Genomic DNA, 26504 nt, shown 5'->3' with positions numbered 1-26504 from the left:
CTGACGCCAACAAAAAAAAAATTCCACTTTTCTAAGCGGAATATTCACAGATATATTCGAATTCGAGAAACGCAGGAAATTTGGGACAGAACAGCAGTAAATGCGAAAAAAGTCCATTTTACCCAGTTTTTTTTCAAAATTTCCTCCGTTTTTTGAATTTGAATGTATCTGTAAATATTCCGCTTAGAAAAGTGGAGTTTTTTTTTTGTTGGCATCAGGAGAAACAGGTCATGAATTTTCTAACTGGAAGTTAGAGCACAGGGGAAGACCCTATAAAATTTAGATTGTTTTGTTTCGCACTGTACTTTCACTCGAATAATTTTAGGGTAATTTTTAAATGCCCTTTAAGCATTTTTTAAATTGGATTCATGCCTCTACGACGGAGATTGATGAGATAAAGGCCGTGCTAGCACACTTACAGGGCACCCTATATATTGTTATCATGATAGCAATAAAATATGCCATATGTTTCGGACATAAAAATTGAAATTCATATGACAGTAAAAGCTAAAAAAATTCAAACATATAATGAAAACATTCGGAACTTATCGTACCAGTCAGTTGTTGTAACGGAACTGTCACTGTAGCGTATGGTCGATATAACGGGAGTCGAATGTATTGTCATTCTTATTCTAATATCATTTTCAGACTTTTAAGTAACAAGTAACAATCTAGTGCAATGTTTCTCAAAGTGTGCGTCGCAAACATTTATTACGGCCGTCGCTGTTAGCTGGAGGTTTTGATCTGTTGTGCGCCTATTTATGCATTGAAGTTGTTATTTTATAAGTATGTGTTTTGTGGGTGAAAATATGTACTAAAATATCCTGAGGAGCTACGGGTAACAAAAGGTTGAGAACCTCTGCACGAGGGAACCACTTTTTGAAAACCTTGTATAAGCGATTCGCCTGCACAGTCTGTGGACCGAACTTCACACAACTTTCTTATAATCATTAACAAATTAATTCCATGCTTTAAAAATTGCAACGTGTCCGGCATACCAAATGACACTGTCGTAACACATAACCGAAATATATAAGCCCCATTATATGGAATGAGCCTAATCTCAGGAGGCCATTGCGTCGAATATTGGATTTAAAAAACTGTTGCCATTCCATTAAACAGTGCAAACTAATGTCCGTCCAACAAAAGAATTACTTTCTACCGATCGGGAAGAGAAAACCCGTGCATTATGTTCATGAATGTACCGCCTTCCAAGAACTTCCTGGAATATTTTGAGCTGAATCGATCGGAATCTTTGGACATTCCCAAAGCCCCTGACAACTCTCGGACAGTATCAAAGCCGAGAGGGAGCCGATTTCAACTCACTCCACTAAACGCGTGTTTCTAGTTAATATTCCCGGGGAAGTCGGTAAAAGCCAATCTGAGTCCCATCCCGTCCACCGACTCCAACCATCCTTAAGCTTCTATGTAACCTTTCCAAAGTCCATGCTCGGTGTACACATGTGTACACATATAGATGTATAAATGCAGCTTCCATTACCTGCTCTGTCCATTAGCCAGAGATGATATCGTATCGTATCGCGAGGAAAAGGACATACGGAGAGAAAGAGAGAGAGAGAGAGAGAGCAGAGATGATGGAGAAAGAGAGTGGTCAGAAGCTTTGAGAGAGGTCAGTTTTGCGATGATATTGAATTTTTAAGGACTTGAGGGAGTAACGAAGAGAAGATTCTGTCGCCGGATTAGCATATAATATGAACGAGATGTTCTCATGGTGATGGAAGCTACCTCACACTCTCGATGCCATCAAGTATTTACAAATAATTCAGTAGTAAGCTGTCATGACAGAAGAATGTAAGACTTTCGTCGTCGAGGTAAAAAGATTGCAGACTGGAGAACCGCTGTCCAGTGCAATTATATCTTGACTTTCGAATATTTTATCCAAACAAATCAGTCATCTTTGGAGAGGCCAAATCATATCGACTTTCTTTTGCATTGAAAATGTCTGCTGCGGATAAGAACGAAACTATTAGTGACGTTACAATTCCTCAAGACCAGGGGTGCACTATTTGTTCAGTCCGCGGATATGAAGACCAGATGTGAGGTATTTCTGACGTTTGTGGGCTAGAAACTGGTATGTAAAGGGTGACCATATGACCCGTATTTTATGGGATATTCCCATAATTGAAGTCAATTGAAAAAGACAAATTTTAATAATACATTCGACACTCGTTATAACGACCATTCCATTACAACGACAGGCAGGATGTCACAAGTGTTTTCATTGAACAACTATAATATATGTTTCATTTTCAATATAACGACTCTCCCAATATAACATCGGTTTTTGACAGGACGAATGGGGTCGTTATATCCAGCGTCAACTGCATAAACTCCTGCGCAATGACATATTTTTCTCTCAAATACTCGAAGAAAACCAGCTCATTAACGCCGGACTACTGGACGGACCAAATTAGCACATTACCGAGAGTCTACTGTATCCATGAAAAAAAATTGAATGAATTTAACTGCAGAAATTATTTCATTACATAAATTCAGAGGGGGAAAACATGTATTTTCCAATTCCACATTTCACGAAGTGATAAATTCGAAAGCATTCGCTAAAAAAAAAAAATAGAGAACGTGTTAAAACTTTATGTATAATTGAATTTCTTGTACGTAAAGTGGTAAACGAGTAGCAAAAACAAAAATTTATATATATATTTTTCTATTTTAATCAGTTTTTACATGAAACGCTGTATAAAAGCACGACTGTGTAACCATATATCCCATGAGGGAGGCCTAACCACATTTTTAAGGCACTAATTGCAACGCATTAGTAAAGAGACCGAGTTATGGGGGGAGAGAGAGAGAACGGGAAAATGCTCTACACACCTTTTAGTACAAGTTATATTAATTAGTAAATTATCTTAAAGAGAACGAGATTAAATTTAGAGAGAGCAAGAGATGTTTGCGCAAACTTTCTCTTTTTTTTCCTCTCTTATTCTCTCTCTTTAGGAAACGAAAATTACGTAAAACTTTACGGAGAGAAAGCGAACTTGGAAATCTCATTAAAAACTTATCTTCAAAAGTTAATTGACTTATTTTCCCCCATCATTTTTTTCTCTCTCATTATTATCTCTTGTAACGTAATTTCTTTTTTTTAGAGATGTATAGTTTTTCATAGAGAATATAATTTTTTTAAAATTATTTTAGGAATTTTTTTTGGATAGAAACTGAAATTAAAATATTTTTAATTTTATGAATATGAAATTACGAGTGATTTTCATTGATTAAATTTTTAATATTTTAGTTAAAGTTTCATTAGCTTCATTAAAATTTTAGCTGTTTATGATTTTTCGAGAATATTCGAAAACATGAAATTGAATGTAACTTGAATAAACTGATAAATATATAAGCATGGATTAATTGAAATTTAAATTATTTTTTTTAATTCAATTTTCGTTGATTTTAAATTTTTTCTAAATTTCTTATTTGAACTCGTATCAAAAATATAAATTTGTGCCTATTTATCTGATTTTTTTTTCGTCTGAAATTTCGGGTGGTTCTTTCGTGATTTCTTTCATTGGTTCTTAAATTAGTTTATTCGTGATTCCTTTCACTCATATCCCAATTAATTCTTTTGTAATTTCTGCCATTGATTCTCAAATTATTGATTTCTCTCTCAATGATTCTCTGATATTACTAATTTCATTGCTTCTAAATTTTCATTGATTTTGAAATCATTATTTTTTGCTTCACTGTTTAAGCATATATTGTAATTGTGTAAGAATTCGTAGGAGCCGCTACCCCGCTCCCCTAAATATTTTACATAAAATTACATAAAACAAATTTTAGTTAATTTTAATTTTTGAACATGTAATACTGAATATATTAATTAACAGCAATTTTGAGCGGTTTATTATTAGCTACAATAAAATTTAATTTATTCTTAATATTTGAACTAATTTCAGAATTTGTTATTAATATAGAGGTTTCTTTTATGAATTTGTAATGGTGTTCTTTGTTCTCACCTAAAACTGCCGCCCCTAAATTTTGCAGCTCGGGGTAACCCCCCTCCCCCCGCAGTTATGGCCCAGAAAAAGACACAATAATGCAACAGAGCTTCAATTTAATTCGCATCCACTAATATCTAGGAAAAATTTGTTTATAAGGCTGGGATTGCTCGGTTACATCCGAGCGAATGTAATCTGTAGGCTTATTGGTGTTTTTTTTTTTTTTTTTTTTTCAAGTTTCGTAAAAGATCTTTTATCAAACTTTTACATTCAAATCTAGTTTATTTGTTGATTCTCGTGGTCTTTTAAAGGGTGCTACAAAAATTTGCTTATCAAGAAACTATGCAGTACTACCTACCGGCAATAATTTCGACTAATTTTTTTCTTGTGTCAGAAAAAAGAAACTACTTGACAAATTTCAAGTGCTAAAATCTCGCCAATTTAAGAATCTTTTGTTTTTTTTTATTTGTCAAAATTTATAGAACATTAATGGAAGACGAAATTAAGGATTTTGATATATTTAGTAATTTTTATAATTTAAACGTGTTTCCAATTTCTTCATAAGTATATCGTTATTTAACCCCATTAACAATTAATGGGAACGTATTTTCAATGCATAAATTTGTGTCTATTAATCAAATTTTCCTTTAAAAGTTTTACGAATCTGAAATATTGTTTGATTAACACTTTTGCTTTAATAAAACATTTATTTCAAACTTTTAAACAATTTTTGAACACACGATACTAAATACATTGATTTTACTGCTCAACACCGATTTTATTGCCAGAGATATTTCAGTGATTTTTGGGTACTGATTCCGAATCTGCATTGGTTTTATCATTGGGAGCATATGTCTTCTCTCAACCAATGGCTCTCTGATAGCATTCGCTGTACCTACAGTGAGCATTTCTCTAAAATGTCATTTCACTTTTTTTTTCTACGTTCTTAACTAATAAATAAAACGAAGAATTTCTTATGTGTACGTTTTGATGTCTCAGTAGGGAGTTCACACAGCACCTTCTAGAGATAGAACTCCTCCGCAGTCTGCTTATGACGTCAGTAAGTAGTCCATTTTCCCCCACAATATTCAGGAGAAAAAAAATCCCCGCTCGTGCCGTTGTGGGGAAAAGAAATGATCGGGCTCAGGATTGGCGATTTGTACGCCCGACATCCAATCACTATGCGGTATTTGTGAGCCAATCAGGAAGATTGTCCGCCAAAATAAGAAGAAACTAAATAGGATGCTGTGTTTCAAAGTGTGGCAAACATGCTAGGTAGCCTGAATGATGTTTATGGCAAACAGTGCAGAGGCCTTATATCTCTAGGAGGTGCTGGTGGATGCCAAAGATGCTCAACCTCATTCAGTCCATATAACCCGTTTTTGAACCATATTTTTTCTCGTGGTTTCCCTGTCTTACTCAGTAACCCTTTACCCTTATCCATCACTTGTAGTTATCGAGTTGAATTTAGTGAAAACGAAATTTATAATGAACAAATTTTTTTATAAATATGATTAATCTGTAGATCCCAGGGAAAGGCACAGTTTTAAAAAGAGGGTGGGATTGCTCATCCCTTCCAAGTACCAATTACAGTCGAATCCCGTTTTAACGAATAGCGAAAATCTCGTTTTAACGAACACGTTTCTAATCCCCCCCCAAATAAGTTTCCGTAGGAACAGTGCAAAAAAAAAAACTGGAATTCCTTTATAACGAAGTGATTTCTCCGGTCTCTTGGAGTTCGTTATAACGGGATTCGACTGTATATGAGAAAAGTAGGTCTGCGTACAATACAAAACGATTCAATGAACATACATAACAAATAACCGCTCCCGAAATGTCACCATGGGTCCGCATGCATGGCCGTCTCACCATCATGGGTTCTCGGATATAGTGAGCCCATGGGGTCCTCATACTTACCTGGAAGTATGTGAACTCAACTACCATACTTACATACTAAAACTCGAAATTCGTAATAATAATTGATCTCATCATGTAGACTCCCTATGGACATGAGGCCGCCCCAGGCATAGCGTACCCTACAACCGTCAAAATTCCAGTCGCAACTTGGTTTTATATATACAGTCGAATCCTGTTATAACGAACTCCAAGAGACCGAAGAAATTGCTTCGTTTTAACGAAATTTCGTTATTAAGGAATTCCAGGGTTTTGCATTTTTCCTATGCAAACTTATCTGGGGATTAGAAAAGTGTTCGTTAAAACGAGATTTTCGCTATAACGGTATTCGTTAAAACGGGATTCGACTGTATATGTATAACTGTGTTATTGGCCTAAAAGATTAAATAAAAAATCAATACATTTTTGTAATTAATTTCATTAATTTATAATTTCTTTTTTATTCGTTATTTCAGTCGGTAAAATGAATTTATATCTATCAATCTATTTTTGGAAATGTTCAATTACATATACAGGGCATCCATAATTAAAAGACCCTATTTTAAAATAGCCTACAGGCGAAACCAGTCATCTGAAAATTGTGTAATTTTGTTGAGAACTTCCTGAAGTGATGGAAATTTGTTTCGGTGTTGGATTATGCACATGTCACCAGCAGAGGCCATTTTATTTAGAAATGGCACAGTTAGGCAAACGTTTACAATTTCAACAATTGTTAAACACTTACAATTTTTTCTGCAACAAAACATGTTCCACATGATGGTCATCATGAGATACCATGTGAAGTCGCAAGATGGCATGACGGAAGTGTGTACGGGGAAATGTTCAGCATGTTGCGTGAAATGCTGCCTTTAGGGTTAGGTAAAGTTCTTGGATTGTCACGACTTACCAGGCGTTTCAAATGCCCCCAAAGCCAAAAACCGCATGGATTAAGGTCCGGGCAGGCCATAGATTAGGGAAGTGCCGGCTGATGACACGTTCTTCTGTAAAATGTGTTCTAAGGACATTCTTAACACACACTGCAATGTGTGGAGGAGCTCCATCTTGCATAAAGATTGTGTCTGCAAGGCAATGATGTGCTTGCAGAGCCGGAATAATTTCGTTCTGCAACAGCAATGCATATCGCTTCCCGTTGGTCGAACATGTCACTGGACTGGACCTGCAGAACGTAACTCCTCTTAGAAGTAGCAACCAAAAATAAATGATGCAGTAAATCCACACCATACCGTCACTTTTGGTGAATGCAACGGAACCTCTAAAATTTCGTTATCATACTACGAAAATTTTTAATATTCATTGGACTTTTTCGAATCCTCTTCTAAGTCCGATATTTCCATGAAGCAGTTACTGCGGAATTGATGTTTTGGTAAAACAATTTCACCAAAAAAGCGCGTTCTCGTAAATATCGTCATTGAGAGCAGCAAACACATTGAGAAACAAGATTTCCGCGAATGTTTCTAGGTTTTATAACAGCTGCTGCGTGACATCACTTAAATTTACATTCGCTACAGGTATTCAGAGTGAAACACCCTCTGGTGACGACATGTGCTACTAATCCCCTCGAAACAAATTCCCATCACTTCATGTTGTGAAGTCCTCCAGAAAATTGCACACTTTTCTTATGACTGCTTTCACATATAGGCTACTTTAAAATAGGGTCTTTTAATTATGGATGCCCTGTATTTGCTTATTATCAAGAAACAAGATTTCACAGTGTCACCTAGTGACAATTTTTTTATTTCTTTGTGGCAGAATATTTCTGAAATTGACAAGTTTAAACGCATAAACTGCACCATGGTACTTCAATTTGCTAAATTAATATATAGTATATACATATATTTTTTTTTAATTCGTTCGAATTCATAAAACATGATAAATATTAAATTAATATCTTTCATATATTTTGTAACTTATAATAAATTAATGGAGATTGTTGCAAGTGCTGATAAATTATGGTTGGTTCTCTGAATTAGCTATTTCATCCCATATGAAAAATAACTTTAATGCAAATTTGATGTGTAGAATTTATGATTTTTGATCAAATATTTTTTTAATAAGTTTTATGAATCTGAAATCTCGAGCGGTTCATTATTAGCTGTAATAAAATTTCACTTATTTTTAGCTTTTGAACATATGATACTGAATATATTGATTACACTGCTCAACACTGATTTTTTATATAAAATAAAGATATTTCAGTAATTTTAGGACTCTGGGATTCCGAATCTGGCATCGGTTTTGTCAGAACTGGCTCTAGTTTTTTAAGATTAAAAGTGAAAATTAAATTTCAATCGCAATACATAAGCAGCATACAAATCACACTGAAATTGTGGGAAATGTAAATCATTGAAAAATACATGTATATTTCATTGATTTTGGGGTGCTGATTCCGAATATCTATTGGCCTTTGAGATTTTTTAGCTTTTCACTGTTAGTTCAGAATTTTTTTTTAAATGTTCGATGAGCACTCACCACCCTTATTTCGAGTGCCCTAACGAATTGCTTTACTAAGCCAAGTATCGTGTGAAGTGTTGGGAGGCATATTTCTCTATCAGTCAAAAAGGCTCTCCGATAACATTCGCTGTACCCTACAGTGAGCATTTCTCTTAAATGCCATTTCACTTTTTTTGCTAATGATCCCTATGTGTCCCCGGCGGAGACAAGATGGCTTTGGTTTCCGAGTTCACTTCAGCATAATATCCAGAAAATAAATGTTTCCTTGATCCCTATGTACTTAACAAGTAAATAAAACGAGGTATGCTATTTTTTGTCCCAGTAGGGGAAGAGAGAGAGTTCACCCTCTCAAGATCAGTACGCACAGACCACTGATGTCTGATAACGATTTAAATGTGATAATACAGTGAATAAAATAGGAAAATGAATTAAAAATCAAAAGAAAAAATTCGATGCAAAAATTGGTGGCTGCAGAGTACATTGAAATGTTGAGAGCATTCATTATCTCAAAAACTAGAGTCAATTCCGCAAAACCAGCACCAGTTTTGAATTCAGCAGCCCCTTATACCCTACAACCTTTTGAATTTTCTTTACAACTTGTGATTTTTTTTTCTTTTAGCAATGTTCAGATCTTTTGGAATTTGTTCGAATGAGTAGAACATTTAATAGAAAGTTAAATTAATTTCCTTCTATATAATTTAAAATATGTGAGAGATCTAATAATTAAAATATAATTGTTTCGCTTCATCCCGTATGTAAAGTAATGGGGATGTAATGGTAATACAGTGAATCCCATTATAACGAACTCCTAGAGCCTGGAGAAAATACTTTGTCGTAACGGAATTAAAGGTTATCTGGGGATTAGAAGAGTGTTCGTTTAAAACGAGAGTTTCACTATAACGGGATACGACTGCATATGAATTTGCGCCTATTAATTTTTCTTTTCAAAAGATATATGAATCTGAAATTCGAGCGATTTGTTATTAGCTGTAATAAAATGTCAGTTATTTTTAACTTTCAAATAATTCCGAAACATGTGATACTGAACATGTTGATTATATAAGACTAAATTATAAATGATATTAAGACCCTAAATTAATAAATATATAATGCACAGTTTTGTAATTTACAATTTCATTCATTTTTAGTTTTTCATAAATTTATTTCAGACAGTTTAATGAATTTTCATCTATCAATCCATTTTTTTCAAAATTGTTCAATTAACTGAAATTATATTGAATTATAAAATATCAGTGGGTTTGAACTTCAGTACATTTTTGTGTGTAAAACGAATTTCAGTCTATCTCTTCACTCATTTTATTCATTCCCACTCTTTCAGTTATCCCAAACTAACGTATAAATCAACCATTGTCGTATTCGGTTGTTCATCGATAATCCCGTGAAATCCTTTACCCATTGCGCCACTTTCCCGCCATTTTTTTTCTTCTGTACCCTATAGAAGTATATATATCTATATATATAGGCTATTTCTGATGCTTTAGGGTGAACCCAACCCTAAGCCTCTTTCTCCTAAAACTCCCGGCGCCCAAAAGCCACCACTAAATAAGCTTACGGTCCTATTAGCGATCAATAAAATTGCGAGGCTTTAGTGCCTTAGTCTTTCTCTGTCGCTCTCTCTCTCTCTCTCCAGTCTCTTTTCAAAACATTTTCTCTCTCTCCTTTCCCACCAATACCTTCCCAATGATTGCCTTTTTCTCTTCCCTCAGTATATCGAGCCCCCCACCATTACCCCGGTCCATACATAGGCTAGGCTATAACTTACGCGTCCGAACTTACCACCTATAATGTCCATTACCTGTGTAGTTACCTATTTGCCCGTGAATGTGAGTTTTTAGCGCTGCTTTTAGGCTAAATGGTGGATATTCCATAATTTTTTTTTTTTTTACGTGTGTGTGTACTTTGCTCCCCTCCCATTCTCAGGTATATACTGTATTTGATTTCCTGTAAATGGACTTTAGATATAAATTGAGCGCGTGTGTGTGCGGTAGCAGTGTTTTCTAGCACGAAGGTACTCTGTTGTATGCCTATGTGAGGATATTTATTCCACTGAAACATGTGGGGTGATGAGTTTTAAAGTAAAAGGTACAGCACGCGGGATGTTTCATGAAGAGTTTTCGAGAAGAATGAAAATTCTACGGTTGATTTTGACGTATAACAATACATATATTATTAAAAAGAGGAAAATTTAGCTGTGATAACTTTGGGAAGTAATAGTTTTAGGAAATAAATTAAAATTAAAACTTTTATATGCAGTCCCTAATCAATATATGCCAATCACCGAAATTCGCATGTATACTCAACGAAATTTATCCGATATTATTTGAAAATTCACCGAGATGTAAGCGACTGAAATCTGACTCTACGATTTCCTGACATTTTCTGGGTCTTGGTTTAGGGGTATCATACCTTTTAACATGGTGAGAAACTATGCTGATAGAAATATCATCAAAAATACTATTTAACCAGCGATTTATTCCAAATTTTTCATACATGTTCTTAATTGTTTGTACTATCCTATGATGGTATAAAGTTTTACATATCTTAGATACTTATTTTTTATAATTTTTCAAAATAAAATCATTAAACACCGCTTGCACGCATGATAAAATACCATGACATCAATTAAATTGATTAAAAATAAAGGAAACACTTCAATTCATGAAATGAAGCAAAATGTTGAGATTTCATTAACTCAGTCTTATTTAAAATTAAATTTTAATTTAAAAACATTTTGGGATTAAAAATTTTAATTTTAAATAAGATTGAGTCAATGAAATATCTCAACCTTCTGCTTCATTTCATGAATTGAACAATTTCCTTTATTTTTAATCAATTTTTATTCAATTACATTTGGTGCCATGGTATTTCATCATGCCCGCAATCTGTTTTTAATGAATTTTTTTGAAAATTCACAAAAAATTATTTCATGCGCTATAATTATAAAGTTTTATAATTATGCAGTATAATGAAACATTTTAACTATATTGAAATATGTTTTCAATTATTATTAATGTATGTGATAACTTATGTCGCTTCATGGGCCATCCTACACATGACTATGAGGCAACAAAAGTTATCACATACATCAATAATAATTGAAAGCATATTTATAGTTATAAAATATTTAATTATACTGCTTAATTATAAAACTTTATAATTATGATTATAAAACTATATAACTGATTATAAAACTTTATAATTAAAACGCATGAAATAAACGAATAATACCGTTTTCCTCTTCCTTAGACAACGTTAAAGTATACGAATTTTTACAGAACATATAAAGCTTAAGAAACACTACGGGAAAAACAGGAAAAATTATTTTTCCCGGAGCAAGAGGAAAAAAAACCACTTTTATGGACTTTAGTGCAAACACGTTTTCTTTTTCTTATTATTATTTTCTTCGTTTTTATTTCTCTTTCCAGAAAACTGTATCAATAAATCAGAGCCTGATGAGTTCTTCTTCCAATCAGTGTATCGCTAGAGCTTCTTCACATCTTTCAGGAAAAAAAGGAAAAAAAAATATATTTTTTTTTTCTCTTTACTTTATCCTGTTTGCTTTCAAGATAGATATTGATTGTGAAGGATGCCCCTTCTTTTATTATTATTATCCCCGTTTTTTTTTGTTTTTTTTTTTCATCTTCTTCGCTTGATACCTTGAATAATTGAAAACAGATTCTGAACCTTTAGCTATATATATAAAAGCTGGAAAAGAATTTCTGGAAACTTCAAAGAATGAGTTTTTTTATATATTTTTTTCAATTCTGTACAGAATAAAAAAATTATCTAAAAAAATTGTTTCTTCCGGAAATAAGTTTTTTTTGGAAAAAATATATTTTTTTCTAGGAATTTATGAAATTTTATTTTTGAAAGGAATTTAAAGGTTTGAATTTAATGGAGATTTTATTTTAGTGGTGTTTTTAATTTGCATAGTTCTGGTTGGAAGAATTTTGCTATGGGGACGCCGGTATAAGCTCATTTTTTTTTGGTGTCACAGATTGACTGACGTGTTTATTTGTTGCAATTTTAAAAGTGGCAGTTCTTGACAATACATTTCGGTATTTATGCGAACTTTCTGGAGAGAATTCGGACATTTATGCCTACTTTATGGAAAAATTTGGGCAGTTATGGCCTTGGTGAAACATTGCAAATGGTATAAATGGTTATGCCCGGGTTTACAAAAGAACTAATGCTCTAGCCCATACCAATGACCAGCTATAGGATATTACACTTTTGGCGTAAATGTGCTCAGCTTTCCTGTAAAAACATTTTTCAACAGATATATCGGAGACACGCGACATCTCAAACATACATCAAAACATTGTACATTGCATTCCTTAACTACTACTTTAGAAGACGTATGACAGTGTCCTACACGCTAAGATACATTCACATACTCATATCACTTACGAATCATAATTATTTATTTCGTGAATTACTAAGTTTTAGAAGCAAATGACTCCTGTGATAAAATGTTTAAAAAGGCTATCTTCAAGGTATGCGGTGTTTAGAAGAAATTTTTTTTACGAATTTTTGTTCCCGCGACTGTGAACAATAGAAATGCTACAGATCGTGCTATCGATATATAATTGTGCATCTCGTGCACATTCCTTTGCGGAATTTCTAAGAAATTGGTACCTGCCGGAATGCGCAGCCTCTAACGTATTTATGATGTCAGAATTGTGCTTGTTTCGCGTTCTTGATGGAAATTTTATCCTGCATTTCATCTTGATATGTACGTTCAATGTAGAACGAGGGAAAGTCCGAAAATTTGGCTCGTCTGACCAATTTCAGATTTTATCAGAGAAATACTCACAAATGAGATGTCTTAAATATGAAGTAGCTGTAATAATACCATATATATAAACATATATATTAATATAAAATACAGTATATAAATTGCCCAGTTTCAAATATAAAACTGCTAAAATCCCATATTTCTGCGAAGTTCGAAAAAAAACAATAATTAAAAAAAAAAAGCAGGATTCTCTTAATTTCCTTCTTTTTGCTGATATTTTTTATATATTTTACTTTTAAAATCCACAGCTGAATTTTTATTCTGAATAACGGTGTATGCTATTCGAAACATGCAGGGTGCATAAGCAACAGGCGTACGGCATTTTTCTGGTGCACTGTTGGTCGCATACGTCCAGAAAAAGTATCTAAATAACGTGTAGTGCTCAGATATGTCATTCATGTTGCAAGGGGTTGTATAGTTATCGAAATAAAACAAAAAATAACTTTTTATACAGTCTCCGTGCACAGTCAGAAAGTTGCTCCGTCTCTCTCCTGTGATGCCAACGAAAAAAAAATTCCACGTTACTAAGTACAATTTTCACTGATATTCGAATTCAAAAAATGGAAGAAAGTTGTTAAAAAACTGCATTGAATGTGGGAAAACCGTTCAACCCTGTTTTTTTTTCCGAATTTCCTCCGTTTTTCGAATTCGAATTTCTCAGTGAAAATTGCACGATCTAATTGGGGTTTCAAGACAGAGTGACCGTATAAGAAATAAACATTTTTATTTTAATAACTATGCACCCCCTTGGAACATGAATGACGTATCTGGGTTCTACTAGTCATTTGGATACCTTCTCTCTCTTCGTTGGTGATTTCTTAGTACTTTTTCCTAATTCTATAATCGACGGTTCGCCAGAAAAATGTCATACGCCCTGTTACCTATGCACCCTGTATAATAATTTCCTCAATCTGGAAGAAATTGGAAAAACACAAATATATCACGCGCATAGACTATATCAACAAATATTTATGTATATGAATTTTACTCTATATCATGTATATTTCATTAAATTCCAGTTTATATAAATGCCAATTTTATTCATGAGTTCATTATCGTCTCATTCAAAGTGTTGCCAAAAATCAACGAAGCAAAATTTCTACATGAGGAGTTTCGAAAAATAAATAAATCTACAATAATAGAATCAAAAAAAAAATCAAATATAAAGGGCCCTACCGGGGAAGCTTGCGGTGACGAATCGGACTCGGACATGGAGACGATCATGAACTGTGAACGATAAAAAAAAACGAGAAAAAAGAAATTATACTTATTTTTTGTTAAAATTTTCTGTCTAATCGTCACCGAGCCAATTATTGACTATCAGCTAATTAGTTGATACATTAGTTAATTGAAAAAAAGCAAAAAAAAAATCATTCTAATTAGAAACAAAAGAAAATAAATGTGAGAAATTATAAGTTAAAATGTTATTTTTGCGAGCATGCACTTACATATGTATGAATTTATATATATTTTTTAATGTTATATCATTTATTTAACAAGTATATATTTTAATTCGTTATGAAAATTAAAACAGATCCGGTGTTTTATATTTCAATTAAAGCAGCGATCAAAGTAATTAATAAACTAAGATCCGTTCGAGGTATCCATATTCAATGTGCTACTCACGAGCACCGCGGTGTATTGAGCACTCTTAATGACGCAGAAGCACCCAAAAGTGCTTGAAGCTCATGTCCAATTTCGTAGTCGCGGAATATTGATTTGACTCATTAGACTTTCCATTCAACACTCAAGGATTAGCATTTTTCCTGATTTGACCATAACCTCAAATACAATTTCAAAGAAAAAATCCGAAAATTCCTTGTCACGTTGCAAATGCCTGAATACGGCATGTTGCCATTTCAAAGCATGACCAAGAATGTGTCCGTTTGGATATGATTCCACTGAAACAGCCCAACCTGGAATCACTCCTTCGTCAGAAAACTATTAATACAAGTGGCAATTAGATTTATCCAGCTGAAAAATCATTCACCATTCCTTGCGAAACTTGACACGCAGGATCAGAGGATGCTAATTGTTTGCAAATCTGAGGAATTCCAGAAATTCGGTCACTATCAAGAAATCGATACTATTAAGATAGTTCTAGACCAGGGGGTTTTCGACGTTCACTAGAAGCCTAGCATCACATACACGCTTCATAATAAGAGCACCCATATAACACACCAAAATATTTTCAAACATAAGTTATTCTATAACACTAATTTTTTAATGTAACTTGAATGTTTAAATCAATAGATACGTGGGAGCGACTCGGTTCTCGCGAGCAAAAGCTTTTAGATGTCCACTCTAGATCACTGTTCTTGAACCGGTGCCGGTCCGTGAAACATTTCGCCCAATTCATATGGCCACGACATAATTTTAGATTCAATAAATATTAAACCGTCTCTATGTTGGTTTCCATTTCTGTCGTAGCCACCAGAAGGTAATGAACTATTTAAACTATTATCTAAAATAAATAAATTCATTTATCTCTTTTTTTTGTCAATCCTGAAAAATTATTTATCCTATTTATTTTATTTTTTCATCTGCAAATTATTCTTCTATTAATCAATTTTTTTTGCCGGTCCTGAAATTATTTCTTTCATTTAGTTATTTTTTGGTCCATCCGCAAATTATTTATTTCATTTGTTAATTTTTGTCGGCAATCAAATTATTTCGTCGATTTATTTGTAATTTTTCACAGTTGCAAATTATTTTTACTTTTCGCCGGTCTGCAAATTATTTTTCCCATTTATTTAATTTTTATTAACGTCTGTGCGAAAATAATTTATAATATTTATTTTCTCTTATATTTGTTTATTTTTTTGCCGGTTCGGAAACTATTTCTTCCATTTAATTTTTGCTGGTCCACAAGTTATTTCGCCCATTTATTTATTTCTCGTCCGTGTATTCTATCTACTCTCAAATTATTTTTTCCCCCTTACACACATTATTTTTTGTCGGTCTTCAAATAATTTTTGATATTTATTCTTATCATATTAATTTATTTTTTACTGGTCCACGACATTGTTCACCTGCTTTCACCGGTCTGTAATTGACAAAAGATTGAAGAACACTGCTCTCTAGATTACAAATCCCAAGCGAGACTACATTCACAAGACCATGCTCTATTCCTAATTAACATTTATTTAAAGTTTCGGGAAATATTTTTGGCAAGAAACGAATTTCTATTCTCAACCAGCTGCAAGAGGAAAGATCTAATAATATGCCAAAACATGCCTTCTACTTGAATGAACCATGCATCGCAGGCATGATAAAAAATAAACATATTCCATTTACCTAGCAAGCAACACATATTTCGCAATATTAACCGACCAAAGAAAAAAAGCAGGATTTTTGCAACACAACAGGTTGCGTCGTTTAATGTCTATCCCCCAGTAGTGATGAGAACCAAGTAATTACATGCGCAATGTTTAGTACGAATATAAAACTCGTTTAGCTCACATTTAATCAAGCTCAAGATTTTTGACATTAACCGACTTGATTAAAAGTATTGAAATTTCGTGCAAACATGTTACCGAGACCCGAGAATATTCAGGAGAAAAATTTTTCTACGATGTCTCTCTCTCGCCAATGAGATGAGAGAGAGAGAGAGAGAGAGAGAGAGAGAGAGACCTTGCTGGATAACCTCTCTCTCTCTCTCTCCACGCGCGTGATCCTAAGATTTATGAAAGTCGGGAGGGTTTGCACTGGAAAATGGTTCCCTCGGAGCTTTCAAAGTGATGGCAAACATCGATAAATCTTCCTAATTACACCTTCGCAGCACATTAACGGATATTATTCGGAGGCATCGGTAGTAAGTCAACCGGCGGGAAGACGAATCAGCAGCAGTAAAGAGTGTATGGGAGCTGCTCGGGTACACGAGGCAGAGGGCGAGGACTCACCACGTAGATAGATAGATAGGTAGGTAGGCAGGTACCTTGGAAAAGACTGTGTGTGAAATCGTCTTCTCGCGTGACTGGTAACAAGTGACGGTGATGTCAGTGCTGCAGGTCACGCAACATCATCGACATTATACAAAGGGGGAGGACGGAAATGCATAATATAGTCTCCATACTCATCTCTGCGCCGTCGTTGGTTCGTGTCATCACCCAGAACTTTTGAAATGTGTTTTACCTTTTACTTATTTTACAGTTTTACCTTTTACTTATTTTACAGTTTTACCTTTTACTTATTTTACAGTTTTACCTTTTACTTATTTTACAGTTTTACCTTTTACTTATTTTACAGTTTTACCTTTTACTTATTTTACAGTTTTCCCTGTTTTCACCTAAAAGTTCTTCATGAATTTCGTAATATCGTTTTTATATTCACGTTCAAAGCAACAGATTGGCAATAGCAAGGAACAAAGTTGGATAAACCATATATAGCAGGAGAAAAAACTCACCAGAGTCGTCCCAATGAGTTTTGGAAGGTCCCATTAAGATCCGATTTTATGTACAACAGTTATGGGGTGAGACGCGGTATCTATAAAGGCATGTAGAATTTAATAAAATGTGTTGAATCAATGAATGTTTAGAAGTAATGAAATAGAAAGTTTCAAAAAATCACTTTCTAATCAATTTCAAACTACTTGAGAATCAATGAAAAAAATCATTTAAAAATATAATTTGTGAAACAATGGACGAAAACTACGAAACAAATAATTTGAAAATTAATAAAGAAATCACGATTATTTTCAGAATCGATTAAAGAAATCATGAAAGATGTACAGAAATATATAATGTGAAAATCGATGAAAGAAGTAATAAGAACCGATAAAGAAAGCACGATGAAAAAATCTGGTTAATGAAAGTTAATTATTTGGATTCACGCCTAGACTGACTTCACGCCTTGGACCTGAGCCCAGTTTTGAAGAAACTACTTTCTTTATTTTTTCAAACCGAACACAACTCCTCTCTATCGCCATGGGTAATTTACTACCGATTGAGTTGCGCTGGAAATGTGAGTGTGTGTATGTACCTAACAGTTGAGTGCGTATATAGTGTTGTATGGGAATTTTTAGTGTTCCCATCTATACTTCAAAATTTGAATGGAGTGTAATGATTGAATATTTGTGTCGTTGTAGACCTGCTGTTCTGTGTGGTGGAGTTTAACGTTGAAATCGGCTCGCATTCGCACCTCGAAGTTGGGAACTCGGATGGAAGTACTGGAATTCGCAGCCCAATAGGTGAAAAAAACACAATGCACAAAACTGAATAGGGTATATTGGAATTAAGACGTGTCGAAAAAAGTCATAAGAAACTCTGTGAGACGCATCACTGTCATGAGAATGAGAGTGACACATTGAAAAATGGGTAATACTTCCTAGTAAGACCCTATGGCTCGCAATTAGTCAAATGCAGACTACTTCTTTTTGACAACGCCTCAAACTTTTAGCAGACTTGTTTCATCTATGCGTGGAATGGCAATATGTCGTGTATTTCGTGATTTTGCGCGCACACACGCAGCTTAGAGGGAACAGTGCTTCTTGGTAACGCTGTATGGGTCGCAATACTTAATCGAGCTCACAGAAAAGTAATTTCTAAACAACCCTATCAGATTTTAAAATCGGAAATAACCAATTAAATCTGATAAATTTTCAAGGGAATGTAGCACGTTTCGATCACGCAGGCCTATATCTTCAGTAACGTTGAATGTACTTTCAAAGAATTTAATCTAAAATTAAAATAAATTCGGAAAATTACAGTCACAGTCTTTAGTTAAAAATGTATGCACCATACGCAAAATATGCTTTTAGTAATTTATAAAATTTTCTATTTTTTTACCCCTGGTGAAAAGTATAAAGTATTTCTATATTTGTTTGTGTAAATGGTTCCAAAATCCATTGAAATATTGAATTCACTCGAAAGAAAAAAAAATTTCAACATGGAGGAAAAAAAAACCACTATTTCGAGTAAATTTATCCACTGTAACCACTATCACACGATTCTGAAATTTTCAGACTTTTTGTCAAGGAAAATAAAAACATGAAAATCTGTAGAAAGAATATCATGAGTTTACTTTCCTTCCTTCATTTTCCTTCAAGAAAAGGTTTGTGAAAGATGAAGGAAGAGCGGCAGGGATAAAAATGAAAAAGGTTAGAATTATCCTAGAGAAAGATAATTAAGTCACAAAGGGCAATTATACTTCTTTGCCAACTGTATGGGTCACAATTAGTCGGGTATTCTTCTTGGTAACCCATGGGCCGAATTATGGGTCTTAATATGCCACCTATTCTTCTTGGTAAGACTGTACGGGTCACAATAAGGCGAATACACTTCCTGGTAAGAATGTATGGGTCACAAAATTTAAATTAACCTTCTTCATAAGACTGTATTTGCCACAGTAAGTCGAGTGGGTTTCCTATTAAGACCGTGGGTCACAATAAATCGAGTATAATTGATTGTAAGACTGCATGGTTCACAATCAGTCAATTCCATTTCATGGTAAAGATCACATGAGTTACAACACCTAATCGAGTTGGAAAGGAGTAATTTCAAAACAGCGAATATATGACATCTTGAAATTGAAAAAAAGACAATTAAATATTCAAGTAAATCTGACATGTTTCAATCAAGTATAGCTCCATAACCTTTAATCTAAAGTCAAAAATAAATTCGAAAAATACGCGTTAGTCTTTAGTTAAAAATTTATACAGCATATACCAAATATAATTTTTAATAATATATAAAAAATTGACATTTCCCAAATTTTTTTCTTTTTCCTGGTGAAAACTAGGAAACATTTCTCTATTTGTTTGTGTATATGGTTCCAAAAATTCCATTGAAATCTTCCGGAATTCACTCGAAAGAAGAAAACATTTTTCCAACATGGAGAAAAGAAACCACTATCCCGAGTAAATGTATTCACCATAACCACCATCCCACGGTTCTGGTTGTGTGGAGGGTCTTAAAATTTTCAAAGACTTTTTCCCAAGGAAAGAAAGAAAAAAAAAAACAGCATGAAAATCTGTAGAAAGAAAATCATGAGTTTGCTTTCCTTCCTTCATTTTCCTTCAAGAAAAGAGGTTTTTCAGGAACGAAGGATAAGGAGGAAGAGTTGCGGGGGAGGGTTTACACACGCACACACACGATACATACAGCCGAATTCCTAGCATACTCTAACTACATACAGCCGTCGGCGCAGACGCAGGAAATCCCGTTACCATGGCGACCGGCATTCCTTCCTGGATGGAGGTGGAGTTCCGCATCCGCAAACACATGGTGATAAATCATTCGGGATCCACCGGAAAAAAAGGGGGTGGGGCGGAACTTCTTCGCAAGAGATGGATAAGATTCCATAGAAAGGAAGGATGTCACCGCTGCTGGATGGACCCTGAGGGATGGCGACTTTACTCGGGAAAAACGGATAAATAGATAGATCTTTGCCGTTCCCATATATATATATTTATTTGTTTATTTATTTATTCATTCATTCATATGTATAAAAAGAAAAAAGGAATTTCTTGTTTTATTATTTCCCATCTTTTCCCGTGGAAAAATGATTTCTCACAAAGTGTGATAAAATATGTATCCCCTTTCATATCCAGAGATGATCCAATTTTATCCGTCTTCATAATACGGAGTCGTATATATTGTGTTCCCTCAACATTGAACTCATGATTTCGTCGGGAAAATGATTCTTCTGATCATGTTCGAGAATTTATCGAGTAGTTCAGAAAATTATCCAGTACTTGCTGCGCATGACGAATGACGTGATTCAGTGAGTCACAGCGTTGATTGGTGTCCGTGATCACCATTTTTTTTTCCTCACTGAAATATTTGAACTTTTGTAGTTACGTAGACGGACTTTATTCTAATTTTAAAGGTATCTGACTACACTTTGAGGACACTTTTCTCAATCTCACTTTTCACAAATCTCAATTGAATGGGTGCTTAAAATGTTTTTTTTATTATTATGTGTCATTCAGTTATTTTAAATATACTTTGAAATGCCAAAAATTCGATTAAAGTTTATTTCCAGCGCAAAAAGAAAGGGAAATTTACTTGCCAAGTTGCTGCTCATCTCCGATGTGGAGATGCTGCTTTGCGGCCAAGGAGTGTCCAACAGACACTAAATATCTTCCTGCTCAGAAAGTCATGGGGCAGATGGGGCAGCACCACAGAGTTAGAATAATATCTTTAGTCTATGGGCAGCACCCCACTCGCAAAACGGCCGCAAAGGAATTGTGTGTGAGTGATCCTCTCTCCGTTCATCTCATCCCCCGAATACTTTTGGTTTTGGTTGCTTAGTTCAGACGAAAACCCTTCCGATTGGTTAAAGAAAACACCTGATTGGAATCCGATTTGTGATAGGTTCAAGAATTAAAAAAATATATATATATGTCGGAGTATGAGAATGCTTTCAATATACGGGCGCTAATTCTGTTTTTATGCCGAAGCAAGTTATTGTCCGGTGTAAGCAAAAATGACTGCCTTGTAGACTTCGTAGGGTTAGAAAGAACGTGAACGTGTTATTCTTCGATTGATACGTACATGAATATAAGATCACCAATTTTTCTTAATTTTTAGTTCGATTATTTTAAAAAGGTGGGAATTGCGCTCACACGCCAACAAAAAGTTCAACTTTGAATCAGTCACAACATGGAATGGTGTGCAGAAAGATTTATACAAAACTGTATATGAAGCATAACACTCAATGAAGGTGGGTGGCAAGAAAATATAAGAAACAATAAGAATGGGTCATAGGAAAAGACACAATATCAGATGAGTGATAAAAAACGTGACATGATCTCAATACGAAATAGTTGAATAGTGCCTCAAAATGATAAATATACCAACATTAGAATGGGTCGTAAGAACGTAGTAAGAAACGATATCGAATAACGGGTCATAAGAATGAGTTTAGCCCGATATCGAATGGGTCGTGAAATAGAAAATATACCGAAATTAGAATAGAATGAATCATTAGAGTTAGTACAACGCAATACCATATAAGTCGTAAGAAAGAACGTAATAGAATGAGAATGAATCACAAGAATGAGTGAGACGCGATACCGAATATGTTTTAAGAAAGGATATAGTTCAATAAAAATGGGTCATTGGTCATAACAGCGAGTAATGCACAATACCGGATGGTTTACAAGTGAGACCCAATTTTAAAGGATCATAAGCGGATAGGTGAACGGGGGGGGGGGGAAGAGGGGGAAATGTCCACCTCGTTCCTCCTGCCTTTGCCAATAATGCAATTTTTTACTGAACAGTAGGCGACCACCTCTGTATCCACCAATGGACACAGTACCGAATACGTCGCAAAATGAAAGACATACCAATATAACAGTGGGTCATAAGAACGAGAAAGACGCTGTGCCAGATGAGTCGTTAGAAAGAATGTGGCAGACTGAGCCATAAGAAAAAGTGAGACAATAGGTTGTAAGGAAAAATACAGTATATTAAAAATAAGTCATAGAAGCAGATTGCTCAAAAAAACAAATGAGACGCAAGACGTAAAATATTAGGATAAGATTGGGTCATAAGAACAGAATTAAAATATCTTTTATCGAATATTGCCCATGGGTTTATAATCAAAATTTCAACTATACATTCCAGTTTTTGTTTAGTTTATTTCAAAGTGTCGAGATATATCGATATCCCGCACCAATCAGAAATCACTCAGTGATCCGTCTGATGAATCATCTGGGAAAGGAAAAAAAAAATACTTTGTATTCATAATAATGTTTTCCATGTTTGAAAACACACAGTATTAGGAAACGTTTCGTGCGTAATGACAACTGACTGATATGTGATTTCTTTGTGGTAGTGGATCCATAAAACAAACACCACGACTAAATACGGGGAAGGGAAGAAAACTAAGTGCGTTATAACGTAAAATATATAAGAAAAAAAGAAATGAAGTCACGTGCCGCTACAGTACGTAAAAAAAAAAAAAAAGCACAGCGAGAGTCAGCAAATATATGGAAAACACACCATGCAGCGTCCGAAAATGATCTCTCTGCCGCGGCTTTTTAATGCATTTCGCGGTGATCACGTGCTACCGAGGAAAAACACCGCGCGCGCGCGATCGATCGATTTGTGTCCGAAAAAATGGTCGCGAATGTACCTTTAATAACGTGCGTCGTTTTACTTTTTCCGTGAGAGAAAATGAACCATACTTCGCTTTTTGATATTATATATATATAAAGGGTTTTTTTTTTTTCATTTTCGGTACACATTGATGGATATAACTGGTGAAATTGTTCATTTGAGACACGTGCGGGACTCGAGTCAAAGCCGCACACGCACGTTTTCATTCATGTTTTTGTAATATTTGTGTCTAGCAGTGATTGCAAAATAAACTAATGCAGTGGTTCTCAACCGGGGGCCATATGGTCCCCCCCTAGTGGTACTGGGATACTTTAAGGGGGCCACGGAAAAAAATGGAGAAAGAGGCCATGACAGGTGGTTTGGAGGGCTGCAGAAAGCAGAGAAGAAAAATTAAGGTGTGAAGAAATAAAGCTTTTATATTAGTGACTGGACACACAGAATCCAACAAAACCATCCATATAACCAGGGCCGTCTTAGAGCATGGACCCACCCGGGCCTCACCGCCTACATTTTACAGCAAGTTCCCTAGGATGAGGGTTTTCGCAGGCCCCTCTATATTAAATTTATAGTGTGGAAAAACAAAAAATGATGAAAACCATATCAGTTCCCCCCCCCCCCGGGCTGCAGCTCTGTCAGTCCCACTCTTGTGAGGGGGTCATGCCGGATGGTCTCATGTCCATAAGTGACCCCCACTTTGATATTTTGTATAGTACAATAAATTTTGAAAATAAATAGGAAATGTGTAGGTTGTTTATTTCCAGCTAAGTATGGGACTACCATAGCATCACTTTACCTAAGGCGCCCATGATGTTGAGACTGCCCTGAATAGAACTCTGACTAGCGGGGAGCTCAATAGATTCTAGGCCAGTGGTCTGGAGGCCAATCTTATTTGCAAAATTTTCGTTCCGTTATAAATTCACTAAAAAAATCAATTAAATACGTATAAAAGATATTGCATCTAGTTGAGGGTCGAAAACTCTGGGTAAGACAGGGGAGCCACGAGGAAAAAAATATGGTTCAAAGGGGTCCACGGGCAAAGAAAGGTTAAGAAACACTGAACTAATGTATATAGGGTGTCCTGTAAGTGCTAATACGGCTTTTATCTAATCAACCGTCCGGGTCCGTCGTATAGATATAGTTTCAATTTAAAAAAAAAAATGCTCAAAAATTACCCTGTGCAAGTTTTGAGAGTGAAACATGCAGTTTGTAATAAAATAAAATCTAAATTTTTAGACGGCCCCCTTGTTCTCTAACTTCTAATGAAGAATTTAATGCCCCGTCTCTCCTGAGGCCAACAAAAAATATCCCAAGTTTCTCGATGCATTATTTGCTGATATATTCGAATTCGAAAAATCAGAGAAACGTTGGGAAAGGGCAGCATAAATGAGGGAAAAGCAGCGTTGTTCGTTAGTTTTTGCTACTCTTTCATAACTTTCCTCCGATTTTTGAATTCAGATATCTTAGTGAATAACGAACTTTCTAATTGGAAATTAGAGGACGAGGGGACCATATAAAAATAAAGATTTTTTTTAAAATTTTGTGACACATTGTATTTTTACTCACAAAACTAGTACAGGAAAATTTTTGAACGCCTTTTGACCATTTTTTGAACTCGAAACCTTTACGATTGACGGTTGACAAGATAGAAGCCGCGCTAGCACTTACGGGACACCCTGTACAAATTACATGGATAGATAAGTTATTTTTGGTTATTCGTGTGTGAAAAGTAATATAAATGTTTATGTGACGGTAATTGAGATAGATCCAGTTATTATGCATAATAGCCGGTAACTATACATAATCATCGACATTTTGGAAAGTTTGATAAATTTAGGGTAAATTTATCACTTTTACCGGGGATTTCGCATGATGATATCCACGCGTCGTTGGTAAATGTTATATATCAGTGTTTCTCGACCTATGGTCCCCGGAGCACTTCCATAAGCGAAACTGCTGGCAGGACTCCAGCATATCGGCCTAGAAATCTATGTGTATTTTTACAAGTTTTCGCACTTGAGAATTTACTAGAAAATCAATGATTTAGGGATTTTCTAGTCCTGGCTTGAGAACTATTCGAAAATCTTTGTCTTGGGGGGGGGGGGGAGGAAAGGGGGGGTTGGCAATAAAGCCTAAGAACAATTTTCTAATGATCATTGAATTACTTTCTGATCATTTGTAAAATGATATAATTTCAACTGGTGCTAAGGTTTTCCGTTGAGAATTTGGGGTGAAAATTAAATATGAAGGCTACTTTGGTTGCCCGAGTCCGGCCCTATTGCAATTGCACGAGACATTGATAATGATACTATAGTACATAGCTTCTCGGTAACGGCCACAATAAGACCGAAGTTTTTGTACTTTAACGAGGAGCGTCAGTTAATATGCAACGAAATGTAACTGAGGCCCTGTTTCACATACTTCAAAATGCCCGCTGATGGAAGATGTCCGCTAAAGGGTGAGTGTCTGTTATGGAGGTTCCAGTTGTATTGCGATTTTTTTTTTTTTTTTTTTTTTTGCATTACGTACTAATGATCTATTGCGAAACAGAAGCGGTCATAAAAATGTTAAAACTTATGTAAAGTATATGAACATTGCCCTTCTTTCGCGAGGGCAAAGACGGGGCATGTGCCAATTGCCAAAGAATTTTCAGGAACTCGAAAATTATTTATTATAAAGTGCACACCATTTAATGTAATCACATTGGGACTCGGGGTTTCTGATAGCAATAACCGATTGATAACTACATCCGAAAAAATCCGGGTTGTAAGTACAATGAGCATAAGGTAGTCAAACAGGACGCTACTCAGTTTTTCTATCTCACTTGCTTTTCCCATTTATAAGCTATAATGTTTGTTTTTCTTTGTTTCCCAGTCAATGTGGGGAAAGCTGCATAACGTGTACCACGCGAATTGCGATACTTTTCAACGCTTTTCAACGTACTTTTCAATACTTTCAAGGCTACGGTACACAGATCCCTTATGGAAGTCTTCCGACCGAGGAACTGCGAATGTCGTCAGTTGAAAGACACTGACCATGAACTGAAGAAAGCAACTTTCTTACCTTACACATACCTTCGCTATAGAAAAGCCATTGCAAAAGCAGCACTATTACATGGGCCATAGCGACTATTACGGCACGATTATGAACGGAATACGGAAATTCTAGTCAATAAGGGGGGCCTTCCGACTTCCTACATAGTCTTGCAGATTGATGACAATAACTTTTAGGGAAAAAAATGAATATGGTCCAACCTTAGCTTCAACATATGCAAAAAAAAAAAAA

General features: G+C 34.9%; 1 protein-coding gene across 3 annotated transcripts in view; it reads right to left on the bottom strand.

The window, feature by feature from the left end:
* tup (LIM1_Isl and LIM2_Isl domain-containing protein tup) overlaps window positions 1-26504 on the bottom strand; it is a 139942-nt gene that overhangs the window by 26192 nt on the left and 87246 nt on the right. For 2 of the 3 annotated variants that reach the window (XM_089243995.1, XM_089243987.1), the window contains exon 5: window positions 14335-14385. The exons of the other annotated variant lie outside the window; for it this stretch is intronic. In XM_089243995.1, coding sequence (XP_089100121.1) covers window positions 14335-14385 — 51 coding nt within the window. The remainder of the gene's footprint in view (window positions 1-14334; window positions 14386-26504) is intronic. 3 annotated transcript variants of the gene reach the window in all.

This window comes from Pholcus phalangioides, unplaced genomic scaffold, assembly GCF_987345545.1.
Source record: "Pholcus phalangioides strain wild (caught in Gottingen) unplaced genomic scaffold, Ppha-v1.0 ptg000003l_1, whole genome shotgun sequence".
Taxonomy (NCBI): Eukaryota; Metazoa; Arthropoda; class Arachnida; order Araneae; family Pholcidae; genus Pholcus; species Pholcus phalangioides.
The sequence above is the reverse complement of the archived record's forward strand: the minus strand, read 5'-3'. Positions and strand labels throughout refer to the sequence as shown.